At 37.4% G+C, this 16985-nt stretch overlaps 2 protein-coding genes across 2 annotated transcripts; one reads left to right on the top strand and one right to left on the bottom strand.

Moving 5' to 3' along the window:
- Positions 1-15: 15 nt before the first annotated feature.
- Positions 16-5589, bottom strand: nudt1 (nudix (nucleoside diphosphate linked moiety X)-type motif 1). Its single transcript, XM_083930746.1, has 4 exons — positions 5467-5589; positions 5207-5355; positions 3019-3164; positions 16-228 (listed from the first exon to the last, which is right to left on the bottom strand). Exons 2-4 carry the CDS (start codon positions 5353-5355, stop codon positions 56-58), a joined length of 468 nt encoding a protein of 155 aa, XP_083786872.1. The 5' UTR covers positions 5467-5589; the 3' UTR covers positions 16-55.
- Positions 5590-6615: 1026 nt separating this feature from the next.
- On the top strand, positions 6616-9472 carry mrm2 (mitochondrial rRNA methyltransferase 2; the record flags this gene model as incomplete). Its single annotated transcript, XM_083930555.1, has 2 exons — positions 6616-6904; positions 8726-9472. The coding sequence occupies 2 exons, from the start codon at positions 6616-6618 to the stop codon at positions 9154-9156; spliced, it is 720 nt and encodes a 239-aa protein (XP_083786681.1). The 3' UTR covers positions 9157-9472.
- Positions 9473-16985: the final 7513 nt, after the last annotated feature.

The raw sequence follows: 16985 nt of genomic DNA, 5'->3' as shown, positions 1-16985 counted from the left end.
TTCGGAAGGCTGATGCCGTTTTGCTGCAGTCATGTCCTCAGAAACGCACGTTGTCTCAAAGTTCCCCAACCTCTTCCAGTTTGTGGCTGAGAATCACATCGTGACCCTGAAACTTAAAGTATCCGACAAACTTCTTCTTCTGGAGCATCAGGGGGAACCACAGGATGTCGTCAGCCCACATTTGACTGAAAGGAATTTGGTCACATTCAAACCACTTAGGCCTCATTTCTAAAAAACAAGAGAGAAAATAATTAGACCTTTTTTTTTTTTAAACCGCCTGTCACAGGCTCGTTCTCTAACCATTAGGCCACCACTTCCCACACTGCCTCCATAGAATTCAACAACATGTACCTTTAACTGTTACAGGAGGGTCAGACAGACATAATTATCAACGCGGTACTCATAAAATCAATTTCAAAATCTGTCTACAAGGAAAAAGAACGACATTTTAAATTGGAAAGTAAGATTTTTTTTTAATGTCCATATCATGTTTTCCACATATTTTTACTGACAAAATTTCCATAATCAAATGTCCATGACCATTCACAATGTATAACACAAACAGAACTATAGTATACTTTAATCCAAATGTTTGTTTGTATTCAATTCAAATAGCCTACTTCAAACTACAGGCCCAGTCAATAGCCTATATAGTCAATAAAATAAAACTTAACAAGCATGTATTTCCATCTGGCACTGCTTTCAAACATGAGGTTAAACTAATTGATCGATGCATGTCTAAAACAACGGTGCAACATAAGTATGAAGCCTACGTACTATATACACAAATGTACACTTGCATCATCTCTTATTGTGCGCTTATCAATGTCTGTCAATTTGTGTTTGTCTTGTTTCTTGTCTGTTTTAACTTGTGCCTAAAAGGATACTGAATTTAACTGAACTGAAAGAATTATATTGAGCAGTTATTCGTTCATATTGTGTTAAAAAAATGACTTCAAAAAGTGTGAAGCTACCCTTTAAGTGCCAGTGCTGACAAAAGTATGGACGCATAATTATTTTCTTCAGGGGAAACAGAAACAAATCACAAGAATGAATTTATTAAATACATCCTTTAGGAGGGGAAATGTTGGCTCTCTCTTTTTAAAAACAAAAGAACAAAATATGTAGCTAACTCTTGTTATCCTGTCCTGGATAACTGCTCAGGCTGCCTCTGAAACTTTACACTTTGAAGTCATATTAGTCCCAAATCTTCAGCTGGTGTTTCCTATCTCGTCAAATCAGTATTACCAGCGCTACGTTCTCTTTTTGCCAACTCCAGCACATTTCATTGGAGCCTTTTCCTCCCTGTATCTCTTCACCCCGTGGCTGTTTGACTTCTCTTGACCTCCAGACCCTTTGGTTGAGTGCGGCGCTTTGCTGTGTGTCTCTAAACTTCACGCAGTTGACCTTGACTAGCCTCTCAGGAAACAGAGATCACTGCCATCTCTGCATTCCTTCAGTTCAAGGCTTCTTCTCTCTTGTCTATTTACAGTCTTTAAAACTTCACCACTGAGAAAATACTGTGATTCTTCCTTTTAATTACCGTGCTCTCCCTGCTGACAGTCACATCTGTGAAAAGTGTTTCAATCAATTTACTTAGAAGAATCTGAGGTCTATTTGGTTTTAAAAGTTGTACCGAAGTGTTTTTGATTCTCAGAAGGCCTCATTATACAAGCTATAATTGCCATGAATCCAGGACTGGTATTGAGATAACACAAAAGGAAGTCTAGATTAAAGGGAACCAAAGAATTGTTTGTCAGATGACAGTTTTTTGTGTATACTTCACTTAGTTGGAATTATATACAATAAAAATATACAGTTCCTCTTCAAATTCTTGAAGTGAATGATTTTTTGTCACATGGTAACAAGTGGCACTTCTGTTATAAAAGCAAATGTTTTAAAACTATTGCTAGTTAAATATTATAATGTTGCTTTCGAGGTCCAGTTATCTAAACAAGTGAAGTGAGCTATTGCGTTCATAAAATGGTCATCACATATGACAATAAATAAGTTATAGACACTCCAATTTAAATAGAATTAGTTATGAATTAAATTAATTAAGTAATAAGCAATAATGTTCAGTGAAATAGGCCCTCCTGAGGCATTTGCTATGAAACTTAGACTACACTAGCAGCTAGCATTCCCCAAAGTCTGTCTGAGAGTAAGGTAACATTATTTCCTCAGACGTGGAGTGATACTGAATTGTGCAAAGGAATTCAACATCCTAGTATGTCCACATGGCCAATCATTTCATTTTAGTTTCCCGAGGGACAGTAAAAGGCAAACTAACTACAACCAATCAGAGCACTAAGAAGTGCAGGGCACAAACTTTCCCAAATTACAGATAAATAGTTCTCAAAAGTGCATTACTAAAAACATTTTATGTGAGAAATAGGCAATACAGTAATAGAATTTCGGGTGTCAGTCATCATCTGCCCCACATGTGATAAACCGTCAGGTTGGATGGAAATCTGTCTGAAGGGGAGAGGGGCCAGACCTATCTGCCTGCCAGAACAAATGAAACATGAGTTTGGCAGAGAGTAGTATGTGGTAATATCACGGCTATGAACCAATCATAATGATTTGAGATACTTGTTTTATAAAATATTTATCATCACATTGTAAATATTCTGTCTGGTTGACGTAATGATGTCACACTGTTATGCACAGAAGCAACAAGCATGGCTGAAAGCTTAATTGCTACCTGCTCCACCTGTTTAACTTCAATCATTATCCTGTTCACCACCCCAGTGTCATTCAGGACATTCAGATGTGGAATTTTAAAATTAAAGCCCTCTAAAATGTCATATACACGAGAATGGGTCAACTGGTTAAATCAAACCAGATAGAGAAATAAGAAACTATCGATATATATATATATATATATATATATATATATAGTTTACAGCTGCATAGCTTAAAAATATCAAGGTAATATTTATAAGCCGTAACGCCCAGCCCTAACCATATCCTGCTTTCAGTTCTTCACAGTTCAGTGTGCTGCAGTGGAATTCCTACCTTCTGACTCCGTTGGTTCTCCATTATAAGCGTCAGCTCTGAAAACATGGACGTCGAGCAGCTGCGTTTCTCCTACAAATTCAAATTTAATATTTCCGACCTTCTCGAGAGCATCCACCGTGAGGCCGCATTCTTCTTGCAGTTCTCTAAAAATGGAAAAACATCAAATAAATATTTGATACGGTGTCTTTTAAAAAAATAAACTCACAGCACACTTCACACAGACACTAAAAGCACGTAAAGGGATATCAGTGTTCACAAATGGACTCGAAGGGATGTTTCTACTGAGTCGAAGACATTCGCTGATGAAAACAGCCAGATGTAGCTGAGAGCTCAAAAAAAAAATCTATGAAGTAAGACCTGAGTTTGCAAGATTTTTTTGCCACATTATTTATTTTTTTCCTTATAAATGTAATAAAACTGATATGATGATGTATGATGATATAAAACTGCAGATTGATTTTGAGAAATAACCCAGAATGGTGCATTCAAGAACAATCATTTGCAGCCGACTACTTCCTTCAAAGTTAATCACTGAATATACAGAATGCTCTTAAAGTGCAGACATTTTAGGTCCTGCTCTGATGCACTTTCTACCAGCTTGTTACTTTATTATTGTCTCATTTTTTATATCGCCATTACCCTGCAAAGAAAGCAAAGGTAAATATAGTAAAATACTTTACCTTTAAATATTGTATCTCACATTAGAGACCTTTCCTTATTTAGTTGTAGCTGAACAGCATGAAACTAAACACACACCAATGGATTGTGCAAATGTTTTGAGTCACAACACTTCCTGATTGAATAATGTATTCAATCAGTTGTTTTAATGGAGTTAACAGTCAACACAACAAGCACAACATAAAGTATTTTTACTGATACAAAGAACTAGGTTTGGTCACTTGCTGTCTTTAATATTGACAGGATTTTCAGAGTGCTTCCATGCCAAAGTGTCCCTGACATAGCCTTCTGATATTATTGATTCATCGACCCGTTCAATATTCTTTACACAGAGCAGGTCTCTTTCATATTTGAGAGAAAACAATCTTGGTACGGGGCCTGATTGCCTTCAGGGCTTCCTTCCTTTAGCTTTGGAACAAACTTCCTGCTGATGACTGATGATCCATACACATCGGCCAGACTCAACATGAATGCAGTTTTCTCTATTTTTCTATCCTCTCCTAACAGGATAAACATTTTAACGAATAGATAACATGAAACATTTTTCAAACTTGAAACTTTGTGAATCTCCTTTGTTTAACTATGCAAATGATGTATTCTCCTATGAAATGTGAGCATGAGCATTTGCATACATGTCCAGAACAGAAATCTGAACATTGGATAAAGCCAGGTTCAAAATTTGTTTCATTTTGTTGACATAGTCAAAGGTTTTTACTAAGGGGATTTTGGATCTCTCTTTTTATCACTACATAAATCAGAAAATGCTGTCAACAGCTTTTAAAAAATATATATATATATTTTTGCTGTGTTTTTAGGAATACAATGTTGTATAGATAAGGTTATGAAGGATATAACAACAAACTCCTCTGTAAAAGGAAGATTTCTGGCTCAGAACATAAGGAAAAAAATTAATTTGTAAACATTTTACAAGACACTGCAGGGAAATCAGATAAAACTGTTTACTAATATGAAACTTCCCCAGTTAATTACTGACGTTAAGACAATTCGTTCTTTATTTCAAGCTGAAATGTTATCTTTAAATATGTAAGTGAGCAATAATGCAGTGCTAACTTTTGGTGAATTTAGGTGAAATTACCAACGCAACCAGATAAAGTGTAGTGAAATAAACACCTAAATGTGTATTTTGGATGTTTCCTTTCCACTAGTCTGAAAGAAGACATGTTATGGAAGCGAAATAGCCCACAATCTTTTTTCTGGGATGTCACACTTTAAAGTCAAACCTACAGCTCCATATATTGTGTTATGTTGTTTTTATTAAAGCATGTTAAAGGCGTGAGCCTACCATAGCCTATGTGATGGGATAATATGCACTGTGGAGCTGAAAAATGGATTGTGACATCAATTAGAGCTGATCAAACTTTGTTTTTTCCTTCAAAAGATCCGAAAGAAATATGTAAGAAGACACATGATTGAAATCTAACAAATGGGTCTCTGATTACTGAGGGGTTTCAACAACAACAACAACAACAACCACTGACAAATTTACCTCCTTGCACCATCTTCAATGGTTTCTCCAGGTTGAACTTTGCCCCCAAACCCATTCCACTTCCCAGCCCCAAATCCTCTCTTCTTCATGCCGAGCAGCACTCTGCCCGGCTGCACCACCAGCACCAGGGTCAGCAGCTTGGAGCTCATCTGAAGTGAGGAAGTTTAGCGACACAAACACAATGAAAACACTGCCTGAAGCAACAGCAGCTCGTGTTCTGTACTGTACGGGCTCAGTCAGGTGTGCGTTACCATCCTCACCTGTTCAGTTTCTGCTCTGAGCCTAAAGAATGACGGGAGAAACAACAAACTAGTGCTTAAAAACACACTTCACGTTGAATGACTCCCGCCTGAGGTGCTGCAGACGTCATCATGTGACGCGCTGATGTGTAAAAGCACGGATTGGTCTCATCTTTATATGTCTATGTCTGACTGCATTGGAGATCAGATGAAATGTGTTACCTTGAAATATGTTCGACTAGAAACCAACCAACGTGTCCTCCAATGAAACTCTTCACAACTCATTTTACACTTATTAATTTAAGACGATACACAATGCGAGGATTACGTGCAAATATTGTGTAATATTTTCGATGTATGGTTATATTATGACAAATATTGAAAATACAAAATAACTGCATTGTACGTTTGTATTCTTGTGTTGATCTCTAACACAATACCATTTTTTATAATACTACAACTAGCACTATTATTATTATTATTATAATTGATAACTATAATAATAATAATAATAATAATAATAATAATAATATACTGTATTTATAAAGCATCATTAATTGGTTAAAAAGCTTGAAATCAGACAACTCAAGATATCAGAGGAAGCAATCGGCTAATATATTATATATACAGTATGTAAGACTTTATTGCTTTCCAGAGAGGAAATCCACATTACAACTTTAGGGTACAATAAACAGTCTAAATATGTAGAAACTAGATGAATACCAAATTAAAATAGGAATATTCTATCACATAAAACATTTTAAACTTTGTTGATTAAGTTTAATATTCTAAGAAATGTATAAATACAATACTTGAAGTAACAAAAATACACAAATTACATTAAAATAAGTGTTCATAAGATTTCTTCAGGTATGTTTAAGGCCCTTAATAAATCATGGCATTATTGCATGGGATGTGATGAATGCATGACAGATAGTTTCCATTTAAATGTTAAAAAAAAAAAGTTTTGCTCTTAAGAGCGTAGTGTCAGTGACACTGAGCTGAAAAAAAACACGACTATCCCAAGTAGGAACTGTTGTTGTCGGTGTTTTGCAGTAAGGGGACATATAAATGGCGCACAGTATTTTGTCTTTGACCAATGATGAGTTGTTTTCTCCACGCATGCGCAGTTTACCCTACGCTACACATGACCTCGCACAGTGAAAAGCAATGTGGTGCTTTTCCCTACAGAGGAGACGTCTCCACTCCTCGGTGTGTTTAATGAAAAAGCTAAAGAGTAAAAGTCCCGCCGAGCAGCGCTGGCTGCAGCGGCAGCTCAAAGACCCGTATGTCAAAGCTTCTCACGCACAACACTTCAGATGCAGAAGCGCCTTCAAGCTGCTGGAGATAGATGATAAGTTCAGACTGTTACAGCCTGGATGTAGTGTGGTAGACTGCGGAGCTGCACCTGGAGCCTGGAGCCAGGTGGCCGTCCACAGGGTCAACTCCGCCGGGACAGGTGAGGGAGCTGAGACAGGTGCACACACAGGAGGAGGAGGGGAACAAATAACAGGGACACCACCGGACGTGTGATACAAAACTAAAGCTGTGATCTTCAGGTGTTGTTGAGGCTGTGTCACAGAGGTTATGATTCAGTTAATTTAGGTATAAAGCCGGCCTGCTGTAGATCTAAGCTACCCTCCTTGAATTATTAGGCCCTCGACTGAATATTGGAGAAGTTTTTCATTATCTTTTATTGGAGAATGTTATATCTTCCAATGCTTTTGACTTTAAAGAGCAAAATATTACAAATATCTCATTCTCTTAACTTACTGGAGAAACTATTCATTCATTTTCATCATAATCAAGTTTATTATTTTTGTCCTGTAAAGCACGTTGTAACTTTTTGTGCTATATATATATATATATATATATATATATATATATATATATATATATATATATATATAAATATTATTAGTATTGACCAAGATAGGAGCATGTGGTTTAAAACATTAACTCTAGGCAATTATTTTACTCAATATCTCTGTTTGAGTATTTTTCATTTTGTTTTATTTGATAGGACTTTTTATTTGTCTTATCTAGTGTCTGTCCATCTCTGATGTAATAATGTAATACATTCTGTGTTATTGTGGTGCTGTATGTTAGGGAAAAACAATATAACCACAGTTTGACAGGCCGGAGCTGCAGCAAGTTATACATGATGGACAGTTTTCAAACGTTTTTGTTATTGTTATTGCGTTATCATTATTAGGTTAATAAAAAGCTTTAGAGTTTCCAAAGCAATCAGCAATAAGTGACTCATTTAACAAGTGTTAGACATTAAATCAACACTGCAGTTGACAGTCGGGACAGCCCCTAAATTTTATACAAATGACGGGAGTAAATCAGAGCGACACATTGATGTTATCCAGTTTTATAGTATCTGAGATTTTGAACGGACTGTTTAAGTCTGTCCATGCAATACAAATGCTGTCAATCCTTACCTAGCTGCTCATGAGATTTTTTTTTTACAGTTTCAGACTTTGGATTTTGGACTTTTCTTCCCTACCTTGCAGTCAATTTCTGGTTTTCATTTAATTGAAATAAATAAAATGAACATGCAGGGGCAGCCACTAGCTCACCAGGGTAGAGTGCACGCCCTATAAAGGCCCAGTCCTTGGCAGCGACTTGGGTTGAATCTTACATGCAGCCCTCAGCTGCTCTAAAAAAATCCAGTAGGAAATAAAAGTCCAGAGATATCATTTTTAAACATGCAGTCTGCAAGTGTGCTGACTGTTTTGAAAAGTCTCCACTGCATTAATGTGTTTTAAACAACAAATATAAAAGCAGAAGAGAAGTTGAATGTGATGGATTTCTAATCTCAAGACCTTTAAAAGTCTATACAAGTGTATTTTCATACTAACTAATGGAAACTAGTGACTAGATAGATTAAAAAGCACCTCAATGGGTTTTAAGGGCCGCCAACTGTGAATTCAACCAACCACTACTTTACTTTATATCCTTAATTACAGCTTTATAATTGTGTGAGTAATATTAAACTATGAACAGTATAGTATGGGATGTTTAATGCAAACACTTTTAGACAAGGAAAGAAGTAACAGATTGTTGAGTTATAGGATGGGACCCTGCTGTATTTTCCAAATAGGTAATGCTATATTGTCAGCACTTATTTGTGTGGAAATACCTGTTTATCAACTGTGGATTTCAATAACACAACCACATTGCTTTGTCAGTCCACAACACATCAAATATGATGTGACATAAAACACATAATAACTTCTTGTAAATTTAGTTTAAATGTTTTCTCGGGTCCTAGATCCAGCGTTACCACATGGTACAGTTGTTGGCATTGATCTGCTGAACATACCACCTCTGGACGGTGCCCACTTCCTGTCCAGCCATGATGTCACCGACCCCGTCACACACACCAAGCTGCTGGAGCTGCTCCCCAGTGGCCGGGCTCATGTCATCCTGAGTGACATGGCGCCCAACGCCAGCGGTTTCCAGGGGATGGACCACGAGAAGCTCATCACAATGTGTTTGTCTTTGATAGAATTGGCTGAGAAGATTTTACACCCGGGGGGCTCTCTGGTTTGTAAATACTGGGACGGGATCCTCGCTCATAAACTCCAAAAGACTCTCTTGAGTGTATTCAGTAGTGTTAAAACTTTAAAGCCAAACGCCAGCAGGAAGGAGTCAGCGGAGAGATATTTCCTCGCTAGAATGTACAGAAAGTCACTAAAATGATAAGCGCTGTCTTTTATCCGGAAATTAACAATTTGTCTGTTTTAAATGTTTTTGTGGATATTCACAGATTGTGCTTTTGATGAGGGGACATGAATAAGAGGCTTACATAATAACTTTGATCAAAGGGTGGCACTGTTGAGGCATCAGTGATGCTCACGGCTGCAGGCACAGACACACTACAAACTACCGGTGCTGATTTTTATCCCTACATACTCAACACAGTAGCGCCAATGAATCAGTAATATGGAAACCTATGCAAGAATCATCAGTGTGAGATTCCTCAAGAGCCCAATGTTGTGTCTTCTCTGAAGTTATTGTTTGCCTCATAGTGTGTTCTACACAATCAGTTTGGTATTTGCTTAGTTACTGAGAGTAATTTACCAGTGCTGCTTATGCTAATAATTTGCACTGCCAACCATGTAGAAATATGTAATCATTCTCTCATTGAGCGCTTCTGAAGGGACAACCTAAGACAGAGTCACATACAGCATGACTAATGGGAAGTGGGATGATACTGAGGCTTGGCAGACAGCAAGTGTTGTCGTGCTCTGCTCTCTGACAGTGCAGAGAGATGTCCATTTCCTGTGAAAATATTTTCAGCCCAGTAGACAGAATTTCTTTTGAGATTCTTTTAAGACTAAATCACTGTGTTTGACACTTTGGAAAGTACTATTTCTTTTGTTTACTTCAGTGTTTTTTTTATACTGATTTAATTCTGTTTTGACCAGAGCTCTGAACCGCAGGTAATGAAATAAAAGGATGTTTCTATCAAAGCTGCATTTTGAAAGACACAGTCATATATTGGATGTCACATAGATCTATATAGAGAGTCACAGTATGGCCTTGCAAATATAACAATAATTCTTCTTTGACTTGGCCCAATGACTCCATCCACCAGGGGCATAGCAAGATAATTTAGGTCCCCTGCATATGGTGTCTCAGTCGGCCCCCTTCTCTTTTTAGTAAATAATATTTTATGCATAGCCAACAATAAAAGATGACAGAAACGGCCAAATTCATGCATTCTAAAGGCTCAGTTACACATATAAACCTTCCACGTTTGACATCTGCAGACCTCTACCAGCCACACGAATGCACATGTTGTTCCACTCATACCTTTTTAGGGGGTCCACTCAGACCAGCGTTTCCGAAACAACACTCCAAGCCCTATTCCAGATGGCGGTTGGTGGTATTTGTATTTGTAGCATCCATCTTCTTATTTTTCCATCCTCCATTCCTTTCCTCACCTCCTCTCCTCACATCTTAGTCCCTCCTACCTGAGATGTGAGCAACGTCAATTAGACATGACGTCTGTCACAGCCTCCATGGTCTGTTTGTTCAACCTTTGTGTCACGCTTCTTTTATACGTCTCAGGTACCAAAAAGACTGTGCGTCCTCTGCTCGTAGCTCCTCCGGAAAGCCTCATCCCTCCTCAAGATGATTCTAGGCATAGAGACGCCCTTCAAGGTGGCGCGCTGAGATCAGTTTCTAGATTACAGGCAGGAGGATGGAAGAGACGAGGAGGCACAAAATGGAGAAATGAGAAGAGCCCAATGTTATGCCTTTGCTATCCGTATTCTTCCTCTCCTCCTTCTTGTACTTGGAAAATCAGGTACGGTCGAGGTGCATACCAGTGCATATGTCACCAACTGGACTGAAGTACACCTTGAGTACCACTGTAGGGGTGCTTGCTACGCGTAGCTCATTTACGCCATGTGGACCGAACCAGCCCCATGCAGACACACAAACGCTTAAGGTATAAATGAAGTTTTAGTGGCAATCAGAAATGACCTTTTTTAAACCACTTTAAGCTAATATTACTCAAAGATACTTTTACTATAACATTTGCTAAGAGTTGGATCTTATGGCCCCTACAGTTAGAAATGGTTAAGAAACAAAGACTTTACAGGTGTCATGTTTGATGCAAGTCTTTTAGCTGTAAATGGTTGCTTTATAGCCACTTTATGAGCTCCCCTTGTCTCATATCCTCAATCATAATAATACTTTTTTTTAATGGCACCTTTCATAGTACTCCAAATCAGTAATAAAACAATTAGAGCATAGATCAGCAATTATTTCAATTCAAAATTGGACACAGTTGCAGTTAAAGTGAGTACTGTGTGCTTAAAAAGATGGGTTTTAAGATCAGTTTTGAATTCTGTTATGGAGTCCAGTACGCAGATGTGAAGGTGTTTGGGTGCAGCAGAGGCCCTGGTACCCATTGTGCTGAGGTTGATGGCTGGTCGTGCCTGTAGACCTGCTGATGAGGACCACAGGGAGCAGGAGGGGGGTGTAGGTTTGGAAGAGGTATTCGAGATAAGCAGGGGGAAGATTATGAAGAGCTTTACATTTTAATAATAAGACATGGAAATATGAAGGAAAGAGAAATACTACCTATTTTATCAGCAAGCTAAGCTAAACTAAGCTTGGTGGGAAACAACAAGAACACTGTTTTAGATACAAAGAAATCTGTCATCTACCTTCTTAAGCCACTGATAGTAATTGACTATTTAGGCTAACTTTTTGAGTGCCGTCCTTATGTTTGGGCCCCCTGCTGCCATTGACAGATTAATAACGTCTCATAATCAACAGTTAGTATGTTATGTGTTATGGATGATGTGCATAATGCTGTATTGTTCTTGTGTTTATGAATTTAGAAAAAAATGGTAAACACTGAACTTTATAGAAGTCAATAGGTATTTTTTAGTATGTAAAAATGTATTATAGTAATTGCCTTTCTATTTTTATTATTACATTTTCCATCTGAATGTATGTTAGCATAACTAAAATTGTAAAACAACTCCTTCAAATTACTGATACATTAGTATTGTTTTAAAAATCAGACTATACCTATAGCCTTTTAATATAGCCTTGATATTTAGCCTTTCTGTCTCAGGAGTGATGAGAGATAAGGTATGAACTGAACCATTCAGGCCTCTTGGTTCCATAAACTGCATAGAAGGGACCATCCTCTAAATATGATTGTTTGGAATGAATGGGAGCAGCCATGCCTGTTGATGAGGCCGATAGCAAAATATTTGATCAGATGACCAATTTTACTTCTCATTACTTGTTGATTATTCAGCCCTTTGCTATTTAGATTCAAATTATTCCAAAATTACTGTGAGATTTATGTAAATTCAACCTGAGCTGAGCACCCGTATTCATGATGAATGATGATGCATTCACAGGTTAATTCATTCTTCTCTGGCCAGCTGCAGGTTCAGATGTAAATATTAGTAAGTTTAGAGAGGAAAAACAGTCGGAGAGGCGCACATTTTGAATTCAGTTTTGAGATACTGTAATCGACTCTGTAATTGTTTGAATTTCGAAAACAAATCCGTTGCAAAAACCCTCCTTATATGGCTTTGATTTCTCTGTTTTGTTGGATATGTTTGCATGCAATTTAATAGTGCAATGCTATTCAGGCTATCAAAGATGACACACTCTAATATCCCTTATAAAGAAGCTTGTATATTTCTTTTGACAATGTAAATTACATATCGGTGATATCACTTTATGCGTAAGAGGTGACTAATGATTTAATAATGAGTATAATCAGCTGTCACTTAGTGTGACCTTAATCAATTATTACCTGGGAATTTCTTTGCATAAACAAGTTTTTTCTTTTTACAGGTTATTATGAATAAAGTTGTGTTCACTCGAGTGTGTTCTAAATGGGTACAGCCTCATCATTTGATGTTATTTGCTCTGGGGTCAAAGGCCTGCAGAAGACATACAATTAGAAAATGTTATCGTTTTCAGATGCAGTGCAAGAGATGTTCATGAGATGCCACAAAGCAAAGTATAAAAGAAAATGTTTCCTTTTTAAATTTCGCTCCATCTCAATAATAAAACAAACAGAATCTCTAATATTAACACACTGGTACACTCAAATTGACAGGAAATTAAAGAAATGGTAATATCATTTCTAACCACCATGCCATTCATTCCCTTGGCTGACCTGAGCTGCCAAAATGAATTGCTTGTGTGACAACATTCATCACTCCCTGAGCCTGTCCCTGAATGTTAGCAGACTGAGCCAAACAGGCATTCACTGACACAAAGTAATGACTACTATTATGATGATAATTTCATACCATCTTCACAGCTAAATGAATCTGAAATCTCAGGACGCAATGACGCAACTCTTTTATTTTTATTGGTGCCACTTTCGGTTAATGACGTCGATGTTTTGGCAAGCCATCTGACATAATGAAACTCTCTGAAAATGCAGGAGTTCAAAATGAAGCATGCAATTAAAATATTCATGCCTGTTCAAAAATGTTGATGGAGCCACAGAATTCCATTGCGTCTCCGACCGTGACGTGCTAAAATGTTTTTCCTCTCTGGCGCTATCTTACAAAAGGACACACGTCAGTGAATAATCAAACAATCTTCTCTTGATCTTTACTTTTTCGAGGTTGCGTCAGTCCTGCGGGAAAATGTCAGGAACATTATTGCAAACAGGGTGAAGGATGGTTGTGGGAGGAGGCTTACAGGGACAAGAGAGAAACAAAACATAGGTCATGGAGAACAAAGCACAGGTTGCACGCAGTTGCACCATTTTGCATCCTCATATGAGCTGCCTGACATTTTCGAGTGTGTGTGGAATGGGATATGCAGATGGAAACTAAAAGCTAATTATGTTAACATTTTCACTACCAATGTGGATTTTCTTTAACCTGTCTCCACCAGATGGATTAATTCGCATAATTCGCATTTGCTCTGGATATCCATCTGGGAACTCTTGGTTGGAGAACTTTTTGGAAGAGGCGAGAATACCATTGGCTGATTGGATGAATCACCAGCCTATCACCACCTATGTTGGTGATAGACAGGCCAAACTAAACCAATAAGATCAAAGAAGCATATGACGTACCAACAGCGTCAAGGCAAAGCTCAGAAAGTAAACAACATGTCGGTTAGGGATATTTCCCATTTGTGTAACGCGAAGTTACGGATAAAAGGCACAATATCAGGTTCCCGGTCCATTTTCCAACAGAAGGATCCAAGAGAAAAAAAACGTTAGCGAGTGGCTTTCTCGATAGCTGCACTCATCTCATCCGCTGAAGCCGCCATGTTGTTTACACTGAACAGTCTCTTCTTGTTGCGTCACACTTCGAGACGCCTCAAAACCAATCCTGATTTGTTCAGTCGCTTTGGCAAACTTCTCCAAATTTTCTCTGCTGTAGGTTACCAGACTGATCTGCGAGTAAAATACAATGGAGCTTGCGAGATCAGTATGGTCTTGCGAGGCTAGATTTTCTTCATTCTACAAAGAACAACGTTTCCCAAATTATTTAACATTACATTAAAGACTTATCCCAATCTCCGAAGAAACTGTAATACTTAGAGGTTTATAAGCAGTCACACCTAGATAGGCAGTTTACGGTTGTTTTCAAACATTGTTTTAGCCGTTTATTAGGTCTCTGCGCCTATCCTCACGATGATCCTAGGCAGCAGGAGACTGTTAACAATGTATCGCCATAGTTACATACATGGGCATTCACATGAACGCGCATCACTAAAAGACTAGGCTTAAGTTTGGCTGCTGCAACGCAAAGTTTGTTATAAAGACTGGTCTTAACAAAGACCAACTTAGCACTTGGGACCATGCCAAGTAAAAGATGTGTATGGTGTTTGTTGTTGTGTTTTTGGCGAGGAAGGACTGTTTTAAATTGATGTGTGGAAGAGGAAGAGTAGGACAGGATTATATATAGTGTTTGTCACATCAGAACCATCACTTTCTACTGTTTTCTTTGCATTTGCACTTAAACACATGTTCCCACGCATCTTTTTCTTTCACTGATAAGCTACGTCTTCACTATTACTAATTGCAGTACTTGAGCTCATGAAACGCTATGGCTTAAAGTGGCAGCTTTCTGTTTCAAAGCCTTTAAAACTGAGCATAGCTTTAAACCCACTGGAGCTCATTTATTATAATGCTTCATTATCATCATCAGCTGTCCTTTGAAGACTAGAAACAAAGACCAGTTATCAGTCTTTGTACACACTTCAAGTGTCGGATCTTAATATCATGTTTCCTACGAATCAGCTAATTCAAAAGTATGAATTTGATTTTTTTTTTTTTCAGCGTAAATACAGATTATTTGTCAAGATACAGATGAGTTAATATAATTTACAACCTTTCCAGTTTGTGATTGATTGGAGAGGAAGACAGGAGAGAAACAAACAGGCTTTAGACTATAAAAACTAGATTATTCACAGTTATTGGCATCAATCTGTGAAGCCCTACTACTTTTGATTATGCAACTTTATCCTGCTATGAAGGTCTAAATTTTTAATAATCTCATTATCATCTCAGAACAAACAGACCATTTGCTCATGGATGAGGTTTATGGAGCCACGGCAAAAAACTGAAGCTGAGAGGGCAGTTACAACTGTCACCTCTGTCCCTCTGTGCTGCACTTCAGCTCTGCCTGCACATAACAATAACCCAAACGACCTGTCTTTTATATGTCACTCAAAAAGGAGAGAGTCCTGGGAAAGAAATCTTTGTATAGATTTTCTTTCAGTAGCATTTGTAATGTGTCTTTGGATAGAATAATGAAAACACTAATGCGTTACTGATTTAGAGTTGACAAGTATTAAAATTCAGACTTGTTCACAATAGAATAAATACAAGATCCAATCCAATCAATCATTGTTTTTGTTTTTATGGTCTTAATTTTAAAATGTCTTTGAAAATTCAGTGTAATGAAAATCCATTCATCTCATGTAACGTAATTTTAATCCGACTCAACTCAGCTACATTCTACCAATTTGTTCTACATACGTATCAACTCGAATGAGGAGGCAAAAAGGACGTTATATATATTTTAAACTGGAAATGTATTATATTATAATTAATTATAGAATTAATGTGAATTATAGAATAGAAATACTTTATTGATCCCAAGCTGGGAAATTGCAATTAAAGTTCTCAACAACTTTGATGAAATTTGAGATGTTAGAAAATCCTATTCATATGAGTAATGTGCAGTGGTGGGATGTAAATAAATACATCTTTACTCCACTACATTTATCTGACACTTACTATAACATTTATAAAGGACATGATGCAGTACTATACTACTAACACATCCAGTAGTAGTATACAAAATATCTAAAATTGGCCCCGTATTGACAAACTACATTAAAATGCTCTGACATGTATTTGTTAGTGATACAAACACAAAAGCATTTTTAATATTTACGTTAACTCTTACTTAAGTAACATTTTGAAGTAAGTATTTATAGAGGTATTTCTACTTTTACTTGAGTAAAGGATTGGAGTACTTCTTCCTCCACTCGTAGTTTGTATTTGCCATGAGGAGTCTTTGCTTCTTTTCCTACATAGCTTAAATTGGGTCAAAAACCAATGATGTTGTGACTTTTAAACCATATTTTTGCCTTTAATTTGATAGTGGATGGTAGAGAAGTGGCAGGAAATGAGGAGAGAGAGAAGTAATGTCATGCAACAAAGATCCCCGAGCAGATTTTAGACGTGGATGCTGCGTTTACGCGGTCAGTATCGTACACCCCCAAAGCTACCATGACGCCACAATGATGTTGGTCTGTTCAGACATTGTGTGTGTTTTTGGGCTATACAAACAAACTTGACTTGAGTTGACATGGTTGCAATGATAGTATTTTTCCTTTTTATTTGACATCTCTGTGTTTGTGTTTAATGGTTGTGGGGCCTTTTTCCACCTTACCTAAAAGAAACATTGTTTTTGAGTCGGTTCTGATAAAGAAAGAAAAGCCTACAGTAATCATCACGGAATGAATCATCGTTGTTTCATGCATGCATGGAGTATTTCTGA

The sequence above is a fragment of the Echiichthys vipera genome (genome assembly GCF_963691815.1).
Source record: "Echiichthys vipera genome assembly, chromosome: 17".
In the NCBI taxonomy this organism is placed as follows: Eukaryota; Metazoa; Chordata; class Actinopteri; order Perciformes; family Trachinidae; genus Echiichthys; species Echiichthys vipera.
The sequence above is the reverse complement of the archived record's forward strand: the minus strand, read 5'-3'. Positions and strand labels throughout refer to the sequence as shown.